This window comes from Diadema antillarum, unplaced genomic scaffold (genome assembly GCF_040938485.1).
Source record: "Diadema antillarum isolate AM-2024a unplaced genomic scaffold, OU_Dant_1.0 seq00000163_RagTag, whole genome shotgun sequence".
NCBI classification, from domain to species: Eukaryota; Metazoa; Echinodermata; class Echinoidea; order Diadematoida; family Diadematidae; genus Diadema; species Diadema antillarum.
The window spans coordinates 104,092-123,618 of NW_027271234.1; the positions used below are offsets into that span (position 1 = coordinate 104,092).

Below are 19,527 nucleotides of genomic sequence, written 5' to 3' on the forward strand. Positions count from 1 at the left end.
TTTTCATGCGAAACACAATGAGAGCAGTATACAAAAAAAATGCAAATACATGTACATATACCTCTTTGCCATTAGAAATGTTCTAATTCCTAAAAACAAGGAGTTTCTTCTACCTTTTCTGGACTGGAAAATTTGGAAAGTTGTGTACAATAATACTAACAGCAAGAGAAATCATTGTTGCGGCAGAGTAATATTCCTCCCATGACTTTCAATACACCCAGTGTAGATGTATGCATGACACCTTCTATATTACACTGGGTGTATTGAAAGGTACACTCTGCCGCAACAATCAGATTATAATCCTATTTACTGATCTACAGTCCTCATTCAAAGGACGGGAAGTGATCAACTGTCGAGAGAGGAAGATCCGTGATTAAAAACTCCCCCTGTGGCCTGATGGTTGTGAACAGGTCTTGGACTTTGAAACAGATATGCGATATCACTTTGACAGAAAAAACAAAACAAAAAACGACGCACCACATCAATTTTCTTAACCATTATGGACGTTGACTTGCAGTAAATCAACATTCACGTGCAAAACTATGATTAATGGTGTTGTGACTTTCATGACATAATTGATGGAAATAGAGGGGACTGTAAAAAATACTGAGCAGAGCTCGTATTTCATAGTTTCCTCATACACATGGACTGATCACCCAAAAACTAAGCAAATTGCCTTTGAAAAAAAAAGATATGAAAAGAAAGATAAAAAGAAATCCACACACTCAAACAAACGTATACGCGCTCGTCTCTATACTCAGTATATACTATAGCTTGTAAAAAGAAAAAGAAAAAAATGCATCAAGGCTTTAGACATAAAATTCATGTCATGCATATGAAAATTGGGGAGAACCATGATAATCATACGAAAGTAGATCCAAGTGTGCTAGAAAGTGCAATGTATATATACTTGGTACTTCCGTAATGACCAATCAAATTCAAAGAAACAACGATTTTGCCATATTTATTTTCTCTTTCTGCAGTGGCCTAAATTTTGAAATTCACTTGTTAACACTTGATAAAAGAATTAAGCTTTTAAGTTTAAATACTTTCATTTTCGAATAAAACAAAACTCTTAGAAATTCTTATATAGCAGAATGAGATATACTTTTTAAAGCCCTGATTTAAAGTTTATACTTTTTCCAAACACAACTCATTTTCGCCTCAAAACTTAACCTTGTCTATACCTCTGTGAGCCCGTATACATCTCGTGACTTGCGTGCTCATTCTTGCTCTTGTTTGTTTGTTTGCTTGCTTGCTTGCTTTTAACAAGAGATGTCTATTTATCTAAAAACAAAGTTGATGTTATAATTGCATCCATGTTTTGGTGAAACTTATGTGATTTAAATGTAGGCCTACTCATGTAAGTGTTACGTATATTGCTTTGTCACTATACTTTATGTGGAAATAAAATCACTTGAATTGAATTGAATTGAACAAAAAAAAAATGTTTGTGTGTTGCATATGTTTGTATGCGTTTCTCTTGGTCTTTCCTATCTTTTATAGGCAACATGCCTAGTTTGTTAGTTTAGTAAGTAGTTATTGTATATGAGGTGTTCTGCAAATGATACAAGCTCTGCTTTTTTAGCAGCCTCCTCCATTTCCGACAAATCTATTTAGATCTTCATCAAAGTTAGGCCCGACATTCATTGCATTTAAGTTCATCACAATTTCTCTTATCATGTTGAATTGATTTCGTTAAGTTATGTAAATAACTTCCAGCAATTATATTTTTGTTTGTTAATCAAATAAATGAAATTATGAGTGAATACGAGGGGTATTGGGGGCTACGAAGAAAAAAAAAGTAACAAAATGCGGGACTCCCCCATCCCCATCCCGGGATCGGCGGCCTGAGCTATTGCAGGTATCTATTTCATCCAAAATTAGATTTTTTTTTTTTTTTTTTTAAAGAGGAAAGTCTCTTTATAGTTTTGAGTATGACCCTTTTGCACATTCATCAATTAGACAGACCCAGTGCCGTATATTTAGAGAGTCTGGCCAACTCGGTTTTCGGCTAATGTGTTTTGAAGCCTGTGATTGGTCAAAAGCTGGTCCCGTGATCTACAGGCGCCATGTCGTTACCAAAGTCAATCACGCGGGCGCAAGCAGAGCTCATACGCAGTGCCCATTGTTCATCCTGCGCAGCTACGCGCTAATTTTGCCTGCCTTTGGGACATCCCCAATATCAGTCTAGGTGCAGTGGAAAAAAACAAAAAAAAACATTGCCGTTGTCCACTTATATTGAAGTAGAAAGTATATACGAAAGATATTTTGATAACTACGTTGTAGCTGCGATAAACTAAAGATTCGTCACGCCTTAATTCCTGTGCAGCATGGCGTTGCGCGAATCGACCTGGCTCAAGTGTAATGATGCACCGCTTTCCTTCACGAAGGAAAAAAAGTGGTTAATCAGAGTGCGACGGAGAACTATATGATTTGTTTTCCTTGGATTCCTCGCGGTGTCTTTCAGACTATTCGGGTTTTGATTCACATTTGTATGTCACCGCCATAGTCGCCAGAGGCATTTATTTTGCGTTGTCCGTCTGTCTTTCTAATCAATTTTGTAGACACCGTTTGTAATAAAACTAATGTCAGATATTTGATTTTGCATTCGGAAATGAATAAGGATAACATTCGGCTTCGGAAGATGCTGAAATAAATGTCGGATATTTGCTTTGATGTTCGGAAATGAATAACAATAATATTCAACTCCGTACGATGATTAACCCTATTTTAACTGGGGGGTTCCCGGTTGTCAAATTGACCCCCCTCGACATTTCGCGCCACGATTCGGCAACGCGCAAAGATTTTGCCGCGTCGTTTCATGACTTTTCATTGACTCTCATCTTCCGCATATTTTGAGACCAAATTTGCGACGTCCGGGTATAGCGTTCTGAAGTTACGCAATGCTTTGCATATGCATGTCAACCCGAAAACAGCTCAAATTTATGATTTCATGTGCAAATCCAATGCAAATTGTGTGTTTGTTTGTTCGGTTTTTGGTTTGTTTGTTTGTTTGTTTTGCTTTTTTGGTTTAATCGATATAAATTAGATTATTTCAACTTTTGAACATTGAAATTAATCAATTCTAATGTAGAGAAGCTTGAAAAAGTGCCTGCAACAGATTTTGGCAAAAAAAAAAAAAATCGAAAAAAAACAATAAAATACATAAGAAATTAACAAAACAATACAAAACAAAAGAAACTGATTTTATTTCTCTAATACAAGAAAATTGTTTGATGTGTCTTGAGGAACTCTGACACAAAAATTTAGCAATCCTTCATTCTTTTTGATGGAGTTATAGGTGAAAATATGATTTCATGCAGAAATTTGCATAATTAATTTATCAAAAAATATAAAATTAAAATTTTTCTCTTGTAACATGACCATGTAATCTTGTGGTTTACATCCAGCTCTATGTTCAGGCAAAATTTTGCGGCGATCGCGCGATCGGCGGCCGAAATCCGAAGGGGGGGGGGGGGGGCGTCAAATTAACCCCCAGCAAAAACTTGGTCTCAAATAGCCCAATTCAAATCAAAATAGGGTTAAACACATGTCGGATGTTTGCTTTTACTTTCGAAAGTAAATAGCAATAACATTCGGCTCCGGAAGATGCCAAAATAAATGTCACACGCTTGCTTTTACGTTTGGAAGTGAATAGCAGTAACATTCTGCTCCATATGATGCTAAAATAAGTGTCGGACATTTGCTATTATATTTCGAAATAAATAACAGTAACATTCAGCTGCGTTTGATGGTAAATGTCTGATGTATGCCTTGATATTCAAAAATTAAAAACAGTAACATTCGGCTCCGTACGATGCTAAGATAATTGATTAATTTCACTTTCGGAAGTGGACAGCAGTAATATTGCCTCCGTACGATAATAAAATGAATGTCGGATGTTTGCTTTTAAATTTGGAAATGAATAACGGTAATATTCTGCTCCGTACGATGCTAGAATAAATAACAGATTGCTGCTTTTACATTTGGAAATGATCATGGGTATGAATCGGCTCAATTAGATGCTAAAATGAATAGCGGATGTTTGCTTTCACGTTGGAAATGAATAAGGATAATATTCAGCTCTGTAAAATGCTAAAATGAATGCCGGTTGTTTGCTTTTATATTTGAAAATGACTAACGGTAACATTCGGCTCCGTAAGGTGTTAAAATACTAGTAAATGTTGGATGATTGCCTTTTACTATCAGAAATGAATAACGGTAACTTTCGGCTCTTTACGATACTAAAAACAAATGTCGGATGTTTGTCTGCAAATGCTCCCACTTTCTCATTTCAAGCGTAAGTTTGGACCACCTGAAAAGGCATCAACTTTTATAAAAATCTATAAGCCTATTTGCTAAATCTTAGAACTCAGAATAACGGTTAAGATGATTGAATTTTCTATTCATTTATTTTAAACATGGGTACCTGTATCACTTCAGTAATACTTAATATCAAATTATTTTTCTATCTTAAGTAGGACCGATTTATTTTTTTTCCTTATGTTTCTCTTAATCTTTTTTTTCGGGCCGCCAGATTTTACTTTCGGGCCACCAAAAAATGAAAATCAATGATTTTGGTGACCCGATCGGGCCACCAAGAATAAAAGTCAGTTTACGACACAGCATAATGTGGCTTCTTCTTTTATTTTTGCAGCGATAATTTATCATATTGGTAGGGTACCTATTCAGGAATTATGTCCTTTAGACAGCTTCCTTATGTGCTTGAGTCTATTTGAATGTGTAAAAATGATTGATTGTCGGCTTTTGTTCCATCACATGGATGGAATGAAAGAATGTCCCTCCCACAACCTACAACCTTTCTCTCTCTCTTTCTCAATAAAAAAAGTCAAGCAACATAAGTGCTGTGCGCCTTTGGGAAGCCTGCGTGTACACGCTAACCCCCAAGCGCACACGCTAAAACCATAAGCGCACTGTACGCTGGGTAACGACATGGCGTTCAATTTATGAGTTGGCCAGACTCTCTTAATATACGGCACTGGACAGACCAGTGGCGCCGTCTGTGACACGATAAGAGCTCCGTAGGCCTATTGGAATAGCAGAATGGGTTCAGAAAAACGACTGTATTTACGACTATTAGATGATCGATGTCTTTGTTTGGAATCGGTTTATGAACTCTCACAGCCCTCTGGACTGTTCCTCTTTCTTTGAAGGGGTAACCGAAATAATCAGACTGCAATTATATCTGTCTTTCCAGGAATATTCATCTCTGAATGTTGCTTTGATTTATCAAATTTCAAAAAAATGAGATGTGTTGTTTCTAAGGAATTTTTTTTCAGGTCAAACTTACAGTAACATTTAAATATTACTCAATTATAACCCTTTTTTGTCTGTGATAAATGCCAACTTTAAAGGGGTACATTCTCCATTTAACCCGTGTGGAAAAAGGAGACAAAAATCACCACCGATTCGCCGAATTATAAAGCATGAAACTAGTGCATTCTCCTCTTCTCTGGGGCTGTGTGTGTGCTGAAGGGTCTAGCAGCTATGAGTATGACGTAGCCTACAAGTGTTCGCTGTGAATATTTCAAACTTCCGTGCCTGCGAAGTAAATTTGATGCAGAACGAACAGCGTGCAGAGAGAACTGTTATTACTCAGTGCCATTGTTTCACCGTTGACGTTAGTGTTACCCGCGACCAGCCCGAAGGTGTACAGTACGATGGAGCACCCCGGCAAGAGCGGGGTGAGTATGTACCGGTACTGAAGTGTGAACCAGCGCCAGCCAGCCAGACGCAGCAGCGGGATTATTGAGTTGTTAAAAGTACACTGAGCCTCTTCACTGCATACAGCCGAAAGTTATCATCTGATCATCTGTTTGTCTAGAAGTGCCAAAGTGAACTACAAAGATGAAATTACTTACATCTAAGAATTCACTGGCTGCATTGTTGCGTAGATCTAATGTCCGCATATGGAGGCCGGGAGTTTTTCCCAGGAAAGCGCACATTAGTAACCCAACGGACCATAAAGAGATGAAACTTGGAGTTGGAAGTATTGCGTTAGCACGATTTTACTCTGACTCAAGACCCAGATTTCCTGTGCACCGGGATGGCAAAACAAGTGTCCATGTTGTTAACTCCTTGACCTGTGCTCCAGGCAGAAGAGGAACAGAGAAAGAGCAACTTTTCCTGATGAATAAAGATTTAGCAACCTGGTGAATAATTTTTCACATCATGCAGATAGATTGTGTGTGGTACAGTAGTAGTATCCAGTAATAAATGCATTGTTGTGATACCTAGGTGCAGTTCTAGATCCCACAGCAAGTGATTGATATTGTTATCGAATGTTTAAATGAAACAACAACAACAACAACAAAAATCACTTGCATTTCCTACAAGTGTTCTCAATGAGCTCATTACAACTAGGTGTACAAGATTTTCTCCCTTTTATTTCCTGTGTTTTTGAAGGTTGACATGCAAATTTCCAATCAAGTAGTTTGAGAGCTTGTCTCTCTCCAAATTTGATGGATGGACTGAAATTTGAAGAACTAAAAAATTCTGTTTAAAGCAAGCTGCCCAAAAAGTCCAGGGTGTCCATATTGTATGAATAAGAAAAGAAAATTTAATTTGCATCAATATCATGAGCTTGTGTCGAACTTACATCCGCAAAATCTGGAAGAAAGGGAAGCGTCCTTAATGCTTTTATGTACAATTGCATATAATAATGGGAAATATGAGTTGTCTTGCATGTCAACAGGTTAACTTTTGAGTTGATACCAATGAATGCTGCAACAGACTGATCTATGTTGCAGAGATTTGTACCATTCAGACTTGCTGTAGTGGTGTTCTCTTGTTTTTTGTGTGATTAGGTCTATTTGGTTTGGGGGTTTTTTTGTGGGGGGGGGGAGCAGTATTGGAAGTGTCTCTCTAGAAGATGTTATTTCACTTTACCTACTTAAATACTTATACTTATACTTAAATGAAGATACTGGAAGATTGCTGTGTAGCAGCAGTCAGACTTCCAGGTCTATCCTTTATAATTTGTTGCTGTCATCAGCCCACTTATAATTATTGGTGGATGGTTTCTTGTCCATTTAAAAAAGAAAGGCAAGGCAGACATGCTTTAGTTACTGCAGATCAGAGATCAAACTTCTATGCCTATTATTGGTAATAAGGAGATAGGAATCATTGGTCTTTCCAGTTTCGATCCAGCCTAGTTTTCGTAAGTCATTTCCCTCCTTCCCCCATCCCCCATCACCATTTGTGCCATGTTAGAAATTGTTATGCAAATACATTGAATATGTGAATATCAGTTTAGTCCTTTTTTTTTTCTGCACAGGTATGCTTGTGGTCCAACTGTGTACGACTCTGCTCACATAGGACATGCAAGGTAATATGCATTTTTATCATTTGAAGTTTGATAATACTTGCATGATATTTTCACAGCAACACACAAGCTGTTGTTGGAGTGACTTTGACAGCAAGAGAAATACTAGACATCTCACTGATGGTATTTTGTATCTTAAGTCACCGGTGTCTTAGCATGAAGTCAGTGATTTAATACTTTGTACCGGTCATACTTTTTCTTTCAGCTCATATGTGAGGTTCGACATTGTCCGGCGCATACTGTCCAAGTTCTTCCACACGAATATCGTCATGGTGATGGGCATCACAGACATCGATGATAAGATCATTCGGAGGGCACAGGAGACTGGGGCAGAGGACTTCAGAGACATCTCTAGACACTATGAGACGGAGTTCTATGAAGACATGGCACAGCTTAATGTGAGCACTGATGACCATAGAAATATTGCAGACTCTTTTCATAATTTTTCCTCTCAGCACTCTTGTGAATGCATACCTGCCTTCTTCATCCTTGGATCTACAACTGTGGTACTGGTATTGGGTGTTTGTCCTGTCATTGTCATGAAAATCACCTCAGCGTAGCTGGTAGTGCTACTGACTAGTAAACAGTACCTGCTAAGTGATGGGGTCAAATTCAAGGCTGGTCATTTCTTTCTCTCTTGCTCCCATGAATAATATAGTACAGATCAAACAAACTATCACACTTAAGCAAAAATACGTATTCATTATAAAATGATGTCAACCAACTTCTGACAATCAGAAGTGTGTTGCTTTCCAGGTGATGGTTATTATTCTAGATTAGGTTGAAATTTGAAATTATCCAAAAAATATGTCTATGTATATGTATATTTTTTTCTTTTAAAGGTCCTTCCAGCCACTGTATACACTCGTGTGTCAGACCACATACCTCACATAGTGGCGTTCATTGAGAGGATTGTCCAGAATGGCTATGGCTACCCAACAAGCAATGGTGAGTGGCCCTCCAAAGTGGCCTCTGGGACATACAAACATAGAGTGTGTATCTTGTTTAGTAGATTGTTGTGGCAGTTGAAGTTCTAAACATACTTGTCATATTCTCAGTGCGAAACAAAGTGATCTTGCAAATATTGTAAAGTGCAGTCATCTAGAAATAGTGAGTGGTGCTGTTTGCAGAAACACAAGGGCATTCATTTGACCTACTTTTATTTATAGTTTTTCCCTCAGACTTGTGAAGCCCATTTTCTTAAACTTGATACCAAGATGTATGCCCAGTGGGATTCTTTTTGGGGATGATGTAATATCTGTTCTGAGTTTCATATTCATGCTATGATTCCTGCACATAACAATTATCACTGAAGCCTCTTCAAGAATGCTCCCAGGTGTAATCAATAGTATCTGTTTTTCTTTGAAATAGGGAGTGTCTACTTTGATGTGGAGGCATACACCCTTCCCCGCTACAACAAGCTGGCCAGCCAAGATCTTGACACTGGACAAGATGATGACCCAAGTGTCTCGGACACGGAGAAGCGCCACCCCAGAGACTTTGCCCTGTGGAAGGGTGTCAAGCCAGGGGAGCCGTGGTGGGATGCCCCATGGGGGCGGGGTAGGCCAGGATGGCATATAGAGTGTTCGGCTATGTCATGGTTAGTGTCACTGCCTTCATTACTGTGCATCCATCTGAACTCACATCGTACCTTCTGTATCAAACTGAATAAAGTACTCCAATGCCACTGCACCAACTTGGAATAGAATGGTGTCACCTTATCTGCTTATTTTTACTGAGGTGTGTGGCTGTATGATCAGAAAATTTGATCAATTTTCAAAGGCAACCTTGTTCTGAATAGGATAAAGTATGTCGTAAGTTGCAATCCTAGTTTTCAAATCATTGCCATAGATGTTGTTACCTATACAAAACTTCAGGGATGTGATCAATCCCCACGTTAAAACAAAAATGATAAAAAATGCCCTTTCAAAGTCATCTTGATATTACCTCAAGACAACAACAACAACAACAACAACAAAAGAAGACCTGTCTTACAAACTTTTCAAATATCACATTAATGACATGATTGAATTGTGATTTATCTTTCCAATGGGAAGCTGTCAGTGATGTCAAAATTGTCTTCATTACCCTGTCATTGAATGTGTAATTGAGACCTTTTTGAAAAAAAAAAAATGAAATTAAAAAAATACCAATGTAATTCTTCTTACAAACTGCATTAAAAAGAGAGAGAGAGGCACAGTTCAAGTGATCGTTTTCCTTTGAATATATAGTTAATTGATGGCTCAAAAGGAAGATGTATCTTTCTATACAAGACAGAGAGCTGTGAATTATCATGTTGCTGTGTATTAACCGTGTGATTATACTCTCAACAGTGCTATCTTTGGCCAGCGACTGGACATTCACACAGGAGGCAGGGATCTTGCCTTCCCCCATCACAACAATGAAATCGCTCAGTGCGGGGCTTGCTTCAACTCAGAGCAGTGGGCAAACTACTTCCTCCATACAGGTAGGCAAATAACACTGAACTTACTCCAACCGTAACAGATGTAGGATGAACACCTAGATCACTGAAAATTATCCAGGGCAAGATATTGTGTATTTAAAACAATTATCTAAAAATTCAATTTTGAGTTTACAGTTAGCATTATTTGTACAAACAAAACCGTTTTTGTTTTAGAATACACATTCATTGAAATGAACACACATTCCTTTTTACAAATGTGAAACATAACAATGAAAGAGAAAGAATAATGATGGTAATTAAATACAAATGATAGAGTACCAAAGAGATGATGTCACATATCTTTGCTCGAGCATGGTTTAGCACTGTTGTGTTCGCAGATATTCAGGCTATGTGAGGTTGTTTGGAACCAGTTTCCATGGCAATTAATGGCTATGATGTCACACTTCGGTATTCTTTAGCAGTATCTATTTGAGGGTTTTATGAGATAGACAAGTACAGCTATCCCAAAGTTGTACCTGCTAAATTAAAGTACCTTGTTAATAAGCATCTACAGTGTGTAAAACAGAATAGTGAAAGAAGTTACCTGATCAATGTAGGAAACCTTGATACATTACATTGAAAGATGTTGCAATATTTATGTAACTTGTCCCTCTATAGGTCACCTGCACTTGAAGCATGATGCCAACAAGATGTCCAAGTCTCTGAAGAATGTTGTCAGCATTGGGGAGCTTCTGACAGACTTCTCATCCAGCGAGTTCAGAGTCTTTTGCCTCATGGCCAAGTACAATCGTGGTGAGTAGTCGTGGTCAGAACCAGCAGCACTTTATGATAATAATAAAGATATTCAGGTCATCTTTACCCAGGGTAGCCTCTTCAGTGTTGTTATTGCTCTACCACAGGGCCCTGCCATTATTATTACCCTAGCGTTGCCAGGTACCCATTTATACACCTGGGTCGAGAGGGACATGGTGGGTAAAAACATCTTGTCCAAAGACATAAGCGCTGGGCAGGAATGGAACTTGTGTCCTATGATTGGGAGTTGGGAGTCTTATCCACTATTGCCACAGCTCTCCCGCTTTTTATGCTTGTGTTACTATGTAATGTAAAGATGCCTTGTGCACTCCCGTTATGATGAACACTGTTGTCGCAAATGTCTCCATACCATGTAGTAAACTTCAGGTCCCAAAATGATCATCTACTTTTGAATACATACTTCACTGTTCGGTAATTAATGACATTTCAATATTTAAAATGAAAGAAAACTGCCAGTCCAAGGGACTTCGTTATAATGGGAGTCACCTGTATTGAGTTGATGTGGTTCAAGTGTCAATATAAACTACATGTACAGTGAGTTGTGTTTTATATGATTTTGTGTCTGGTGGCTGTATTACTGTAAGTCATTTTATAGGAAACTGATTGTAAGCTAGGCAAAGGATTAGTGATTATGACTGTCAATTGCTCTGCTCAAATCATTTCTAGTGAACCCCGTATTTTTCTCTTTGTTTAATAGATATTGAGTATGCTCCAGATGTAATGCAGCAAGCAGTGACCATTCAGAGACAGATCAGTGCCTTTCTGAATGATGCCGATGCCTACGTCAGAGGACACATTGCTTGCCAGCCATTCGACGAAGCTGACTTCATGCAACAGTTAAGCACTGTAAAAAAAAAGAATGGAATGTTTGTGAAAGCCAATCTATTCTCAAAGTCAAGGAAAATACAGGGAGGTACACAAGAGTGGTGTATAATCTCCAGTAATCTTGAGACAGGTTGGATAATACAGGACGTTTGTAGCCAAAATCAGCAGTGTAGACCATGCAAAGAGTTACATGGGAATATGGATGTGATATTATTTCAGTTGTTAGCTCAGTTTATAGCTTTATTGGGTCTTTTTTTTTTAATGTGGATTATCCAGCCTTAAAATGTTTTGGTTATGATTGTGAATGAGACATTTAGTTTTGCTTTTGCTACACAAAGTCCATGTAAGATTTTCTGTAGTTTAGCCATGAAAGTCAACACATTTTCTGTGCAATGACGACACTGAACACATGTCTTTGACAGAAGAAAGAAAGAATAGTAAATATATTTCGTTAAATCATTGCGCACACATTTTTTACAAAATGTACTCATCCAAAGTCATTCTATTTTCTCCTAATGGAACCGTACGATGCAGTGATACCAGACTTTGATGGTGAATATATTTATGATCCCATCATACCTGTGACAATTCTCAAACTAGCTCCTCTTCTATCTCCATAATATCTCTAGGCTTGCCGCAACTCAGCAGCAGGTCATCGAGGCTTTTGCAGATGACTTTGACACGAAGAGGGCGCTAGACAGTATACTGAAGCTCGTGCACAGAGCGAATGCCCACTTCAGTCAGCCTGCCGATGTAAGTCACTGTTTGCATTGTCATAGTTACCGAGTCACAGAAAAAGAGGTGTCGCCCGACTCTCTTACTAACCGGTAGTTATATTTAGAATTGATATGATCAGATATATATTGTAGTCACAGAGAACAACTTGAGGATAAAAAAGGAAATTTGCCCCTTGCAGACAAAAGAAGCATCACAGTGCAATGCTGCAGTGCATCATTCAAATGTTGGACTCTGTCATGTTTGATGTTTACTGTTTGATAGACACTATACATGCATCAAGGTCGTGATTCTGTGTTCACCTGCACTGTTTTGTCTCTGGCTTTATCTGTTTTATTTGCACAGAGAAAATCTTCAGGGTTGTGTGAGATATTATGTTCAATTTTCTTGTGCTTTGTTTCTCATGTTAATGAAAGGAGTTTAAAGTTCACTGAGTTGCAGTATACTTAAAAGATAGCACAGGATTTGTTCTGTTTGGTTTAGTAAGATTGTAGATTGATGAATTGAGCTTTGAAGGATTTTACTTTAGGAAATTCACACAAAAAATGGGGTCACTTGATTTGATTTTTTGTTTTTTACACAAAAGAGGAAACAGTGACTTTAGTGTAAAGCTCCTGGCTAAAAGCATATCTTTTGCCTTCATTGCTTGTGTTTTGATTTATCATTGAATATATATTTTGTGAAAATGTTGTATTTAACACTGTGTATAGATGAATGTGTCAAAAGATATGATTGTATACAGCACTTACAACTTGCAAAGTTCTGCATCTGTATTTGTCCATGAGTGTTTGATTCAAATGATTGCTGTGGTGTAGACAGTAGATATAGAAATGAATGATTCAGTGACATTGATCACAAGATGGCTGATTTGCTGACACACAGGAGAGAGCTGCCAGAAGCCCAGGGCTGGTGGCGGCCATGTCTTCCTACATCGGTGACATCATGACCTCCCTCGGTGTGGAGTTCTCAACTAAATCAGTGAGACATCTGCATTTACTTGTATTTTTACCACTTTACATCAAAGGCATTATTTACCAATTGTGGATAAAACAAAAAGCCAGCTTCAGTGCTTCAAAAAATGTGAGTTAGGGATAGAAACAACGAGTGTAAAAAATTTATCAATATATTCAATGTGAAGTACAGATTGTTAAATATACAAAATGTGAATGATAGTTACAATAAAATTGTTTCTAGACTAAACCGGCTACAGTTATGGTTTAGTGAGAAAAAATAGTGATATTTCCGTATATTTTAGGCTTTATTGCAAATTTTTCAATATGGGAGGATGTTTTGTGATACAACTGACCTACCCATATGCATCAAATGTGATAACTCGAACATTTTTTAAATTACTGCTCCCAATGGTAAACGGTAGGCCTACCTTTAAGTGACTGTGGTTTGGTTGATTTGTGAATTACCCATTTTATGGACCCTCCACTCAGCAGATGTGGTTCGTACTTTTTAAGTTTATTGAAAGAGAGCGTGGGTATGATATTTTGATTACAGTATATCATTTAATTGGATGTTTATGAAAACTGTGATGTCAGCCAAAACATTTGTCATTTATCTGAGGCAAATCAAAATCTTATTTTGACTGCTGATCAAGTGGCTTAGACAGCATTCATTCTGCAAATCTTGCCAGAAGAATTACACGTATCTTCCATAACATATTCTGTCATGTTAACTTGTCATCTAGTTGTTCATGCATTGAGTCAAAATGTGATGTAGTCATGGACGACCTGCCCTTACAATATCGCAAACTTGGCATAAGAAAATGCGCAATTCAGAAGTGACAATTAGTTTAACTCTTGTGAAATGTTAATCATAATGGAATAAGAAGAGGTATTAGTTGCTGACTTGAAGGGATGATTTAATTGTGACTGAGAGGGGAATTCAGATTAGGATGATTGAAAACCACTTGGGAAATATTATTGAGCATACAACTCTAATGATATTCAAAGTTTATTTGATCAAATTCTGTTTTGAAATGGCTGATAAATCCCCCCCCCCAAAAAAAAAAAAAAAACAAACAAAGTGGTCCTAATAATAGGTGGGTCCCAGCTTTTATTAGGACCTCTTTATGTCTGGATATCTCAGCTGTTTCAAAGCCAATTTTCATCAAATAAAACTTTGAATACCTCGTAGGATTGCGTAATCTTAGATGTTTTATAAGTTGTTTCACATTATCTAACAAAAATTGAAAACCTGAACCCCCAACTCAACCAAAACTATACCAGCCCTTTAACCCTTTTTGTTTGCAGAATTCCAAGACATTTGACAAACTTTGCTACCACTTCTCCGCATAGCAGTAGTGCTTGACTTGACACCTCACTGTTGTATATTGTAGTGAGTGCAACAAAAATATGTTCAGCGGCAGTATGAGATAATTTTCATGAAAAGTCATCCTTACAGTGATGTATGGTTATACTTTGACCTTACGTGACCCCCTCTTGCACAGAATGTCCAGTCAGACCAGACCACACAGGTAATGACCACTGCTCTGGACACTTTGGTCAACTTCAGGCAAGAAGTCCGTCACTGGGCCCTCACAATCCCCGAGGGAGATGGTCCAGCCAGCGCTGCACAGAGCTCTTCAGGTAGAAATACAGAAAATTATTTCTCCTTTCTTTTTTTTCCCTTTTTTCCTCTCTTTTTTTTTGGGGGGGGGGGGGATGGATACAATGTAGTGTCGGACATACTGCAGATGTAAGGAAGGTCATATCTGTTGTGTTTGTAAAACTTGTTTGACTTGTCATGTGGTGATACATGACCTTCTTTCAATTCAGTATTCTTTGTTAGTATTCTATGAGTTATGGCTCTTCTCTCTTTTTTCCTTGCTTTCTCTTTATCTCACCTTCTCTCCAAATCTTGCCCTTCTTTGAACTCTCCAACTTCTGTCATATAGCCGTGTACAGTGTTTGGATTAACAGATCATCAAGGCGTCCATCATTTAGCATTATTAGATTAGAGACGAACAATTTCAATGTGTTTGTTGCAAATGTAGCACTTGCGTGAGCTCTGAAGAACCTAAATCCAGGATTTCCTCAGGTAAATAATCAGCTTCCATTCATTCTTTCTTAAATGGTTCAGAGTCAGTCAAACAGAGACGGAAGCGTGTGATGGCAGAGAGATCCCCACTGCTGAAGGCCTGTGATAACGTCAGAGAGACTCTCGCCAACAGTGGAGTCCAAATTAAGGTAAGGATCAGATTATGAAAATCTGATTTGATATTGTCTGTGTTCCAGTCATTCTTAATGATGCTCTGTGACTTTTCATGCGTCAGTGTGAGTGTGTGTGGTTGTGTGATTGTGTGTAAAAAGAGCAGTGAATGACACAGGCGCACAGAGGCACACTACAGTTGAGCTATTGATTTTGCATTGTGTGTGTCAGAAAATTTTTTAAATAAAACTAAGTCTCTTTTCAGCCCTTCAGACAAATAGTTTGTTGTGGTTTATTGAAGAAATGGGTGATGGATTGTACAGTGGAACCTAGGTTTAAAGAGGTCTGATTTCACACAACCCTATCATTTAAATGTTATTGTAGTGGTCCAAACTCTTGGTTATATTTCGTTGTTTTTGTATCCTGATTTGGTGAGAAACCTGATGTAACAAGGTAATTGTAATTGTTTTTTTTTTAATAGGTCCTCATTATAATGAGGTTCCCCTGAATAGTGTAACTACGTCAGATGAAGACTAAATGTTGTTTCAATTCGTTTTCTATTGTGTCACAGGACAGAGGTGGCTCAGCAACTTGGGAGTTCATAGAAACCAAGAAATCACCCAAAGCTCAGGTCAGCAGATACATACATCATATCATGTCCACGCCCAGATAATTATTGATGTTGACTACCTTCAAGCATGTATGTAATCCAAGGTCTGAAAAAAAATGTAGTAGAGACATGTTTTTGGAAAAAAAATAGAATATTTGATATCAGAACTAGGGCTATTTTTCTCAAGAATTTATCTTGGCCATAAACGAAATTGTGCTCCAGAACTTGGAGCTGTCCTTACTTGAAAAGAAGCAATCAAGACTGTGTATTATAAAGTACTCTGCATACGTTGACTTCATGTTTGCTACAAACACTATGGCATGCAAGTATACAGGCGCGGTCAGACTGGCAAAAGATTGAGAAGTTTAAGATCACAAAGTTTGGGCCATTGGTACGCACGCAAGAAAGAGTGTGCCGTCCGATGGCTAGTGATTGTGACGTAACAATGCGCATCTGTACATGACAATGGCCTCGCGCTTGTGGAGGCACCGCCCGCAAACAGATCAAGAAGTTTCGCAGGAAGTTTCGCGGGAAGTTTGCAGTCACACTGGCAAAATTTTGAGATCTTAAACTTCTCTATCTTTTGCCAGTCTGACTGCGCCTATTGTTCGTTTCAAGTACTCGTGAAGAGGGCATTGACTTGTATGGTCAGTGCACAGCATTGATGAAACACATTTGATAAAATAATGGAGTAATATCAATAAACTAGAAATGTCGCTATGGCGACTGGTATGCCTCCGCCATAATGCATGATTCTCCTAATAGGTCTATAGTACATGTGGACAATGTGTGATTACATTTTCACAAAATTGGCAAAATATTAAAATGACATGTTTGTCGCAAATGTATCGAATGTTCACCTTCTTTGACCTATGTTTAATTGGATGAATAGGAGAGCATGTATTTGGGGATTTAAGAACTTTAACTTCGACTTTGACCCTTTCATAAGTTTACGCACTTGAGTAATTGTCAAGGTATGGAGAAAAAGTGCAATTTCTGTATTGAACAGTAAATTGTTATCATTTTCATCTGGCCTTTGATTCATAAGAGAATCAATGTCATGTAGAACATACATAAATATGTACTAAGTTTAAAAGATAACTTGAGCCACTTCCGAGATATGGAGAAAGAAGTAAGTTCAGCACTTTCACTTGATCTTTGACCTTTTGACCTTTGACCTTCTTGGCAAAAAAAAAATCCCAGACAATCTCTAGTGGGTTATACATGCATACATCAAGTTTTAAAAAAAAATAATCCTGCTGGCATTGCATAAATACAAGGAAAATAGTAAAATTTTGAAGTATTGCCCTTGACCTTTGACCACATGAACCCCAAATTCCCTAGATAACCACTGCCAGTCAGTACATGCATATATACTTTGTTCCATAAAGATACCTTGAACAATTTCCAAGATACAGAGAAAAAAGTGAAATTTTAACATTTTACTTGACCTTTTGACCGTTGACCTTTTGACCTCATGACCCCAAACTTTCACCAGAGAATCTTAATTGGGTAATACATGTATACACTAAGTTTCAAGAAAATATCTTCAGATATTGCATAGATATGGGGGAAATAGTTAAATTTTAAGCATTTGACCTTGACCTTTTGACCTTTGACCTTGAGCATGTGCACCCAAAAGTTGATAGGCACAACTTCACCCCCTGATACACATACATGCCAAGTTTCATTAGGATACCTCAAAAGGTTTTGATAGTTACCCTGTCCACAAAATTCATTACGGACGGACGGAAGGACGGACGGAAGGACGGACGGACGGACGGACGGACGGACGGAAGGACGGACGGACGGACGGACGGACGGACAACCCGAAAACATAATGCCTCCGGCACCACTTCGTGGCGGAGGCATAAAAATGGCAGAAGTTTCATCACATTTGGCTCTCCACTTAGAAAATAATGTTTCACAAAGCAGTGATTAGCAGTGAATGCAGCAGCAACCACGCTTGCGAATTGGAGGCGATGGTTTCACAAAATCTCAACTAAATTTCCTCTTGTTATCTCCCTTTATGTAGACATGCATCAAAATGATTGACTTGGATTCTTCACATCAGTGTTTTGTTGTGTTGCAATAACTTATTGCTGATTGTTTTAAAGAGGGGAAAAGGTTGTTGCTGTCTAAAATTACCGACCAAAATGATATTGTACATGTTTTGTGCAAACCAGTGGGAGAGTTGCGAGTTCATGAACATCACCACAGCTAATTTGCGTATGTGTTTGTGCCAAAGATCAATATTCAGTGAACACATGTGAAACTTATAAAATTCTCCTACTTTCTTCTTTTATACTCACTTTGTAACAAACCCAATACCATTTTGATATTTAATTTTATTCTGTTATTGTCAACGTGAACATGGTAGGATGCTGCCCTTTTAAACTTTGAAATAACAACACAAATACTACATCCCAGGTGTCTGCTCTGTGAAGAGATATTTCACTTCAAAAGGTGTGCAGTGTAGAGAACAAATGGAAAGCTTGTATCTGTTGGCTTCAATCTGTACAAGTACCCAGGTAAATACATTGTATATGTAATTGTCATTGAGAAGCTTTTAATCAGGCAACATCTTTTCAATATCTCACACCCACTCATCTGTTTGACTCACAGGACAGTGAAAGGTGACGACCATGTCAGAGAAGGAAGGAACGTCAACAAGAAGAAGTCTACAGTGCTGCAAATTTATTTCAATCACTGCAAGAGCGAACAGCAATTCTTCAGATATCGCATATACAGATCCTAGTTCACAGAATGCGAGCCACACTACAATTATTGCAACTACACTTGCTGAACATCCAACACTTAGATAAAATCATTTTCACATTACTTGTAACCTAAACATTATGGTTTTCCTCTACAAACTGAACTAAATTGACCATTTCATTCTGTTGAAGGGGGAAAAAAAGAAGGTATGATCTTTAATGGTTTCCTACTGAAAGTACTATAGTATTCAATAGCCACATCCATAGATTATCACAAAATGTTTTTCTTGGCAACAAAGTAGATGATTATATAAAAAGATCCATGTCGATAATCTAAAATTTACTGATACAACACACAGCCAGATATTGCAAGAGAGAATAAAGATTAGTAGTGACTTTATATACATTTTTAATACCAATTCACATTATAATCTATTGCAAGAAAAATAAAGATTCCTGCAACAAAGAGATATCAAACTCTATCAGTTTGGTTACAATACAAATTTGTTCCAAGTGGCTCTGCTATAATATGGTGTAGTTAACTGAAAAGATCTTGTTACTCTTGTCATTGCTGTTGGCAACCAGCTGGCACAAAATGTCTTTGTCATTTTTTAGGTGGTGGTCCCAAGGGGATTAAAATACACAGTGTATATCACACTTCACATTTATCATTTACTGCTGTATGTGTGCATTTCAAAGAGGCTCCCATTTATTAATGTACACATAGCTTCACATTGCTTTGCTGAGCCGAAGGTAGGCACAGAGTTCGTATCATGGGGCGCCAATTGTATCAAAATGTTGTGGGACACTTGCATCTATGCACAGGTACATGTAACTTCACTTTCACCTGCCTTTCTTCAGCAATGTGAGTTTAAAGTAAGTTTCTTCCAAAAAC

General features: G+C 37.9%; 1 protein-coding gene across 1 annotated transcript; it reads left to right on the forward strand.

The window, feature by feature from the left end:
- The first annotated feature begins 5,471 nt into the window (after window positions 1–5,471).
- LOC139728061 (probable cysteine--tRNA ligase, mitochondrial) lies at window positions 5,472–18,555 on the forward strand. The gene is made up of 14 exons (XM_071639024.1): window positions 5,472–6,176; window positions 7,301–7,351; window positions 7,554–7,746; window positions 8,191–8,296; window positions 8,720–8,948; window positions 9,682–9,815; window positions 10,431–10,565; window positions 11,284–11,422; window positions 12,041–12,164; window positions 13,029–13,124; window positions 14,605–14,743; window positions 15,237–15,343; window positions 15,877–15,936; window positions 18,541–18,555. The coding sequence occupies exons 1-14, from the start codon at window positions 5,872–5,874 to the stop codon at window positions 18,553–18,555; spliced, it is 1,833 nt and encodes a 610-aa protein (XP_071495125.1). The 5' UTR covers window positions 5,472–5,871.
- The last annotated feature ends 972 nt before the right edge of the window (window positions 18,556–19,527 follow it).

Excerpts from the sequence above, each read along its gene's own strand:
- LOC139728061 (XM_071639024.1), top strand. The coding sequence starts at position 5,872 with ATGAAATTACTTACATCTAAGAATTCACTGGCTGCATTGTTGCGTAGA. Across the intron at positions 14,744-15,236 it reads CGCTGCACAGAGCTCTTCAG|AGTCAGTCAAACAGAGACGG; the intron begins GTAGAAATACAG and ends TAAATGGTTCAG. Across the intron at positions 15,344-15,876 it reads ACAGTGGAGTCCAAATTAAG|GACAGAGGTGGCTCAGCAAC; the intron begins GTAAGGATCAGA and ends ATTGTGTCACAG.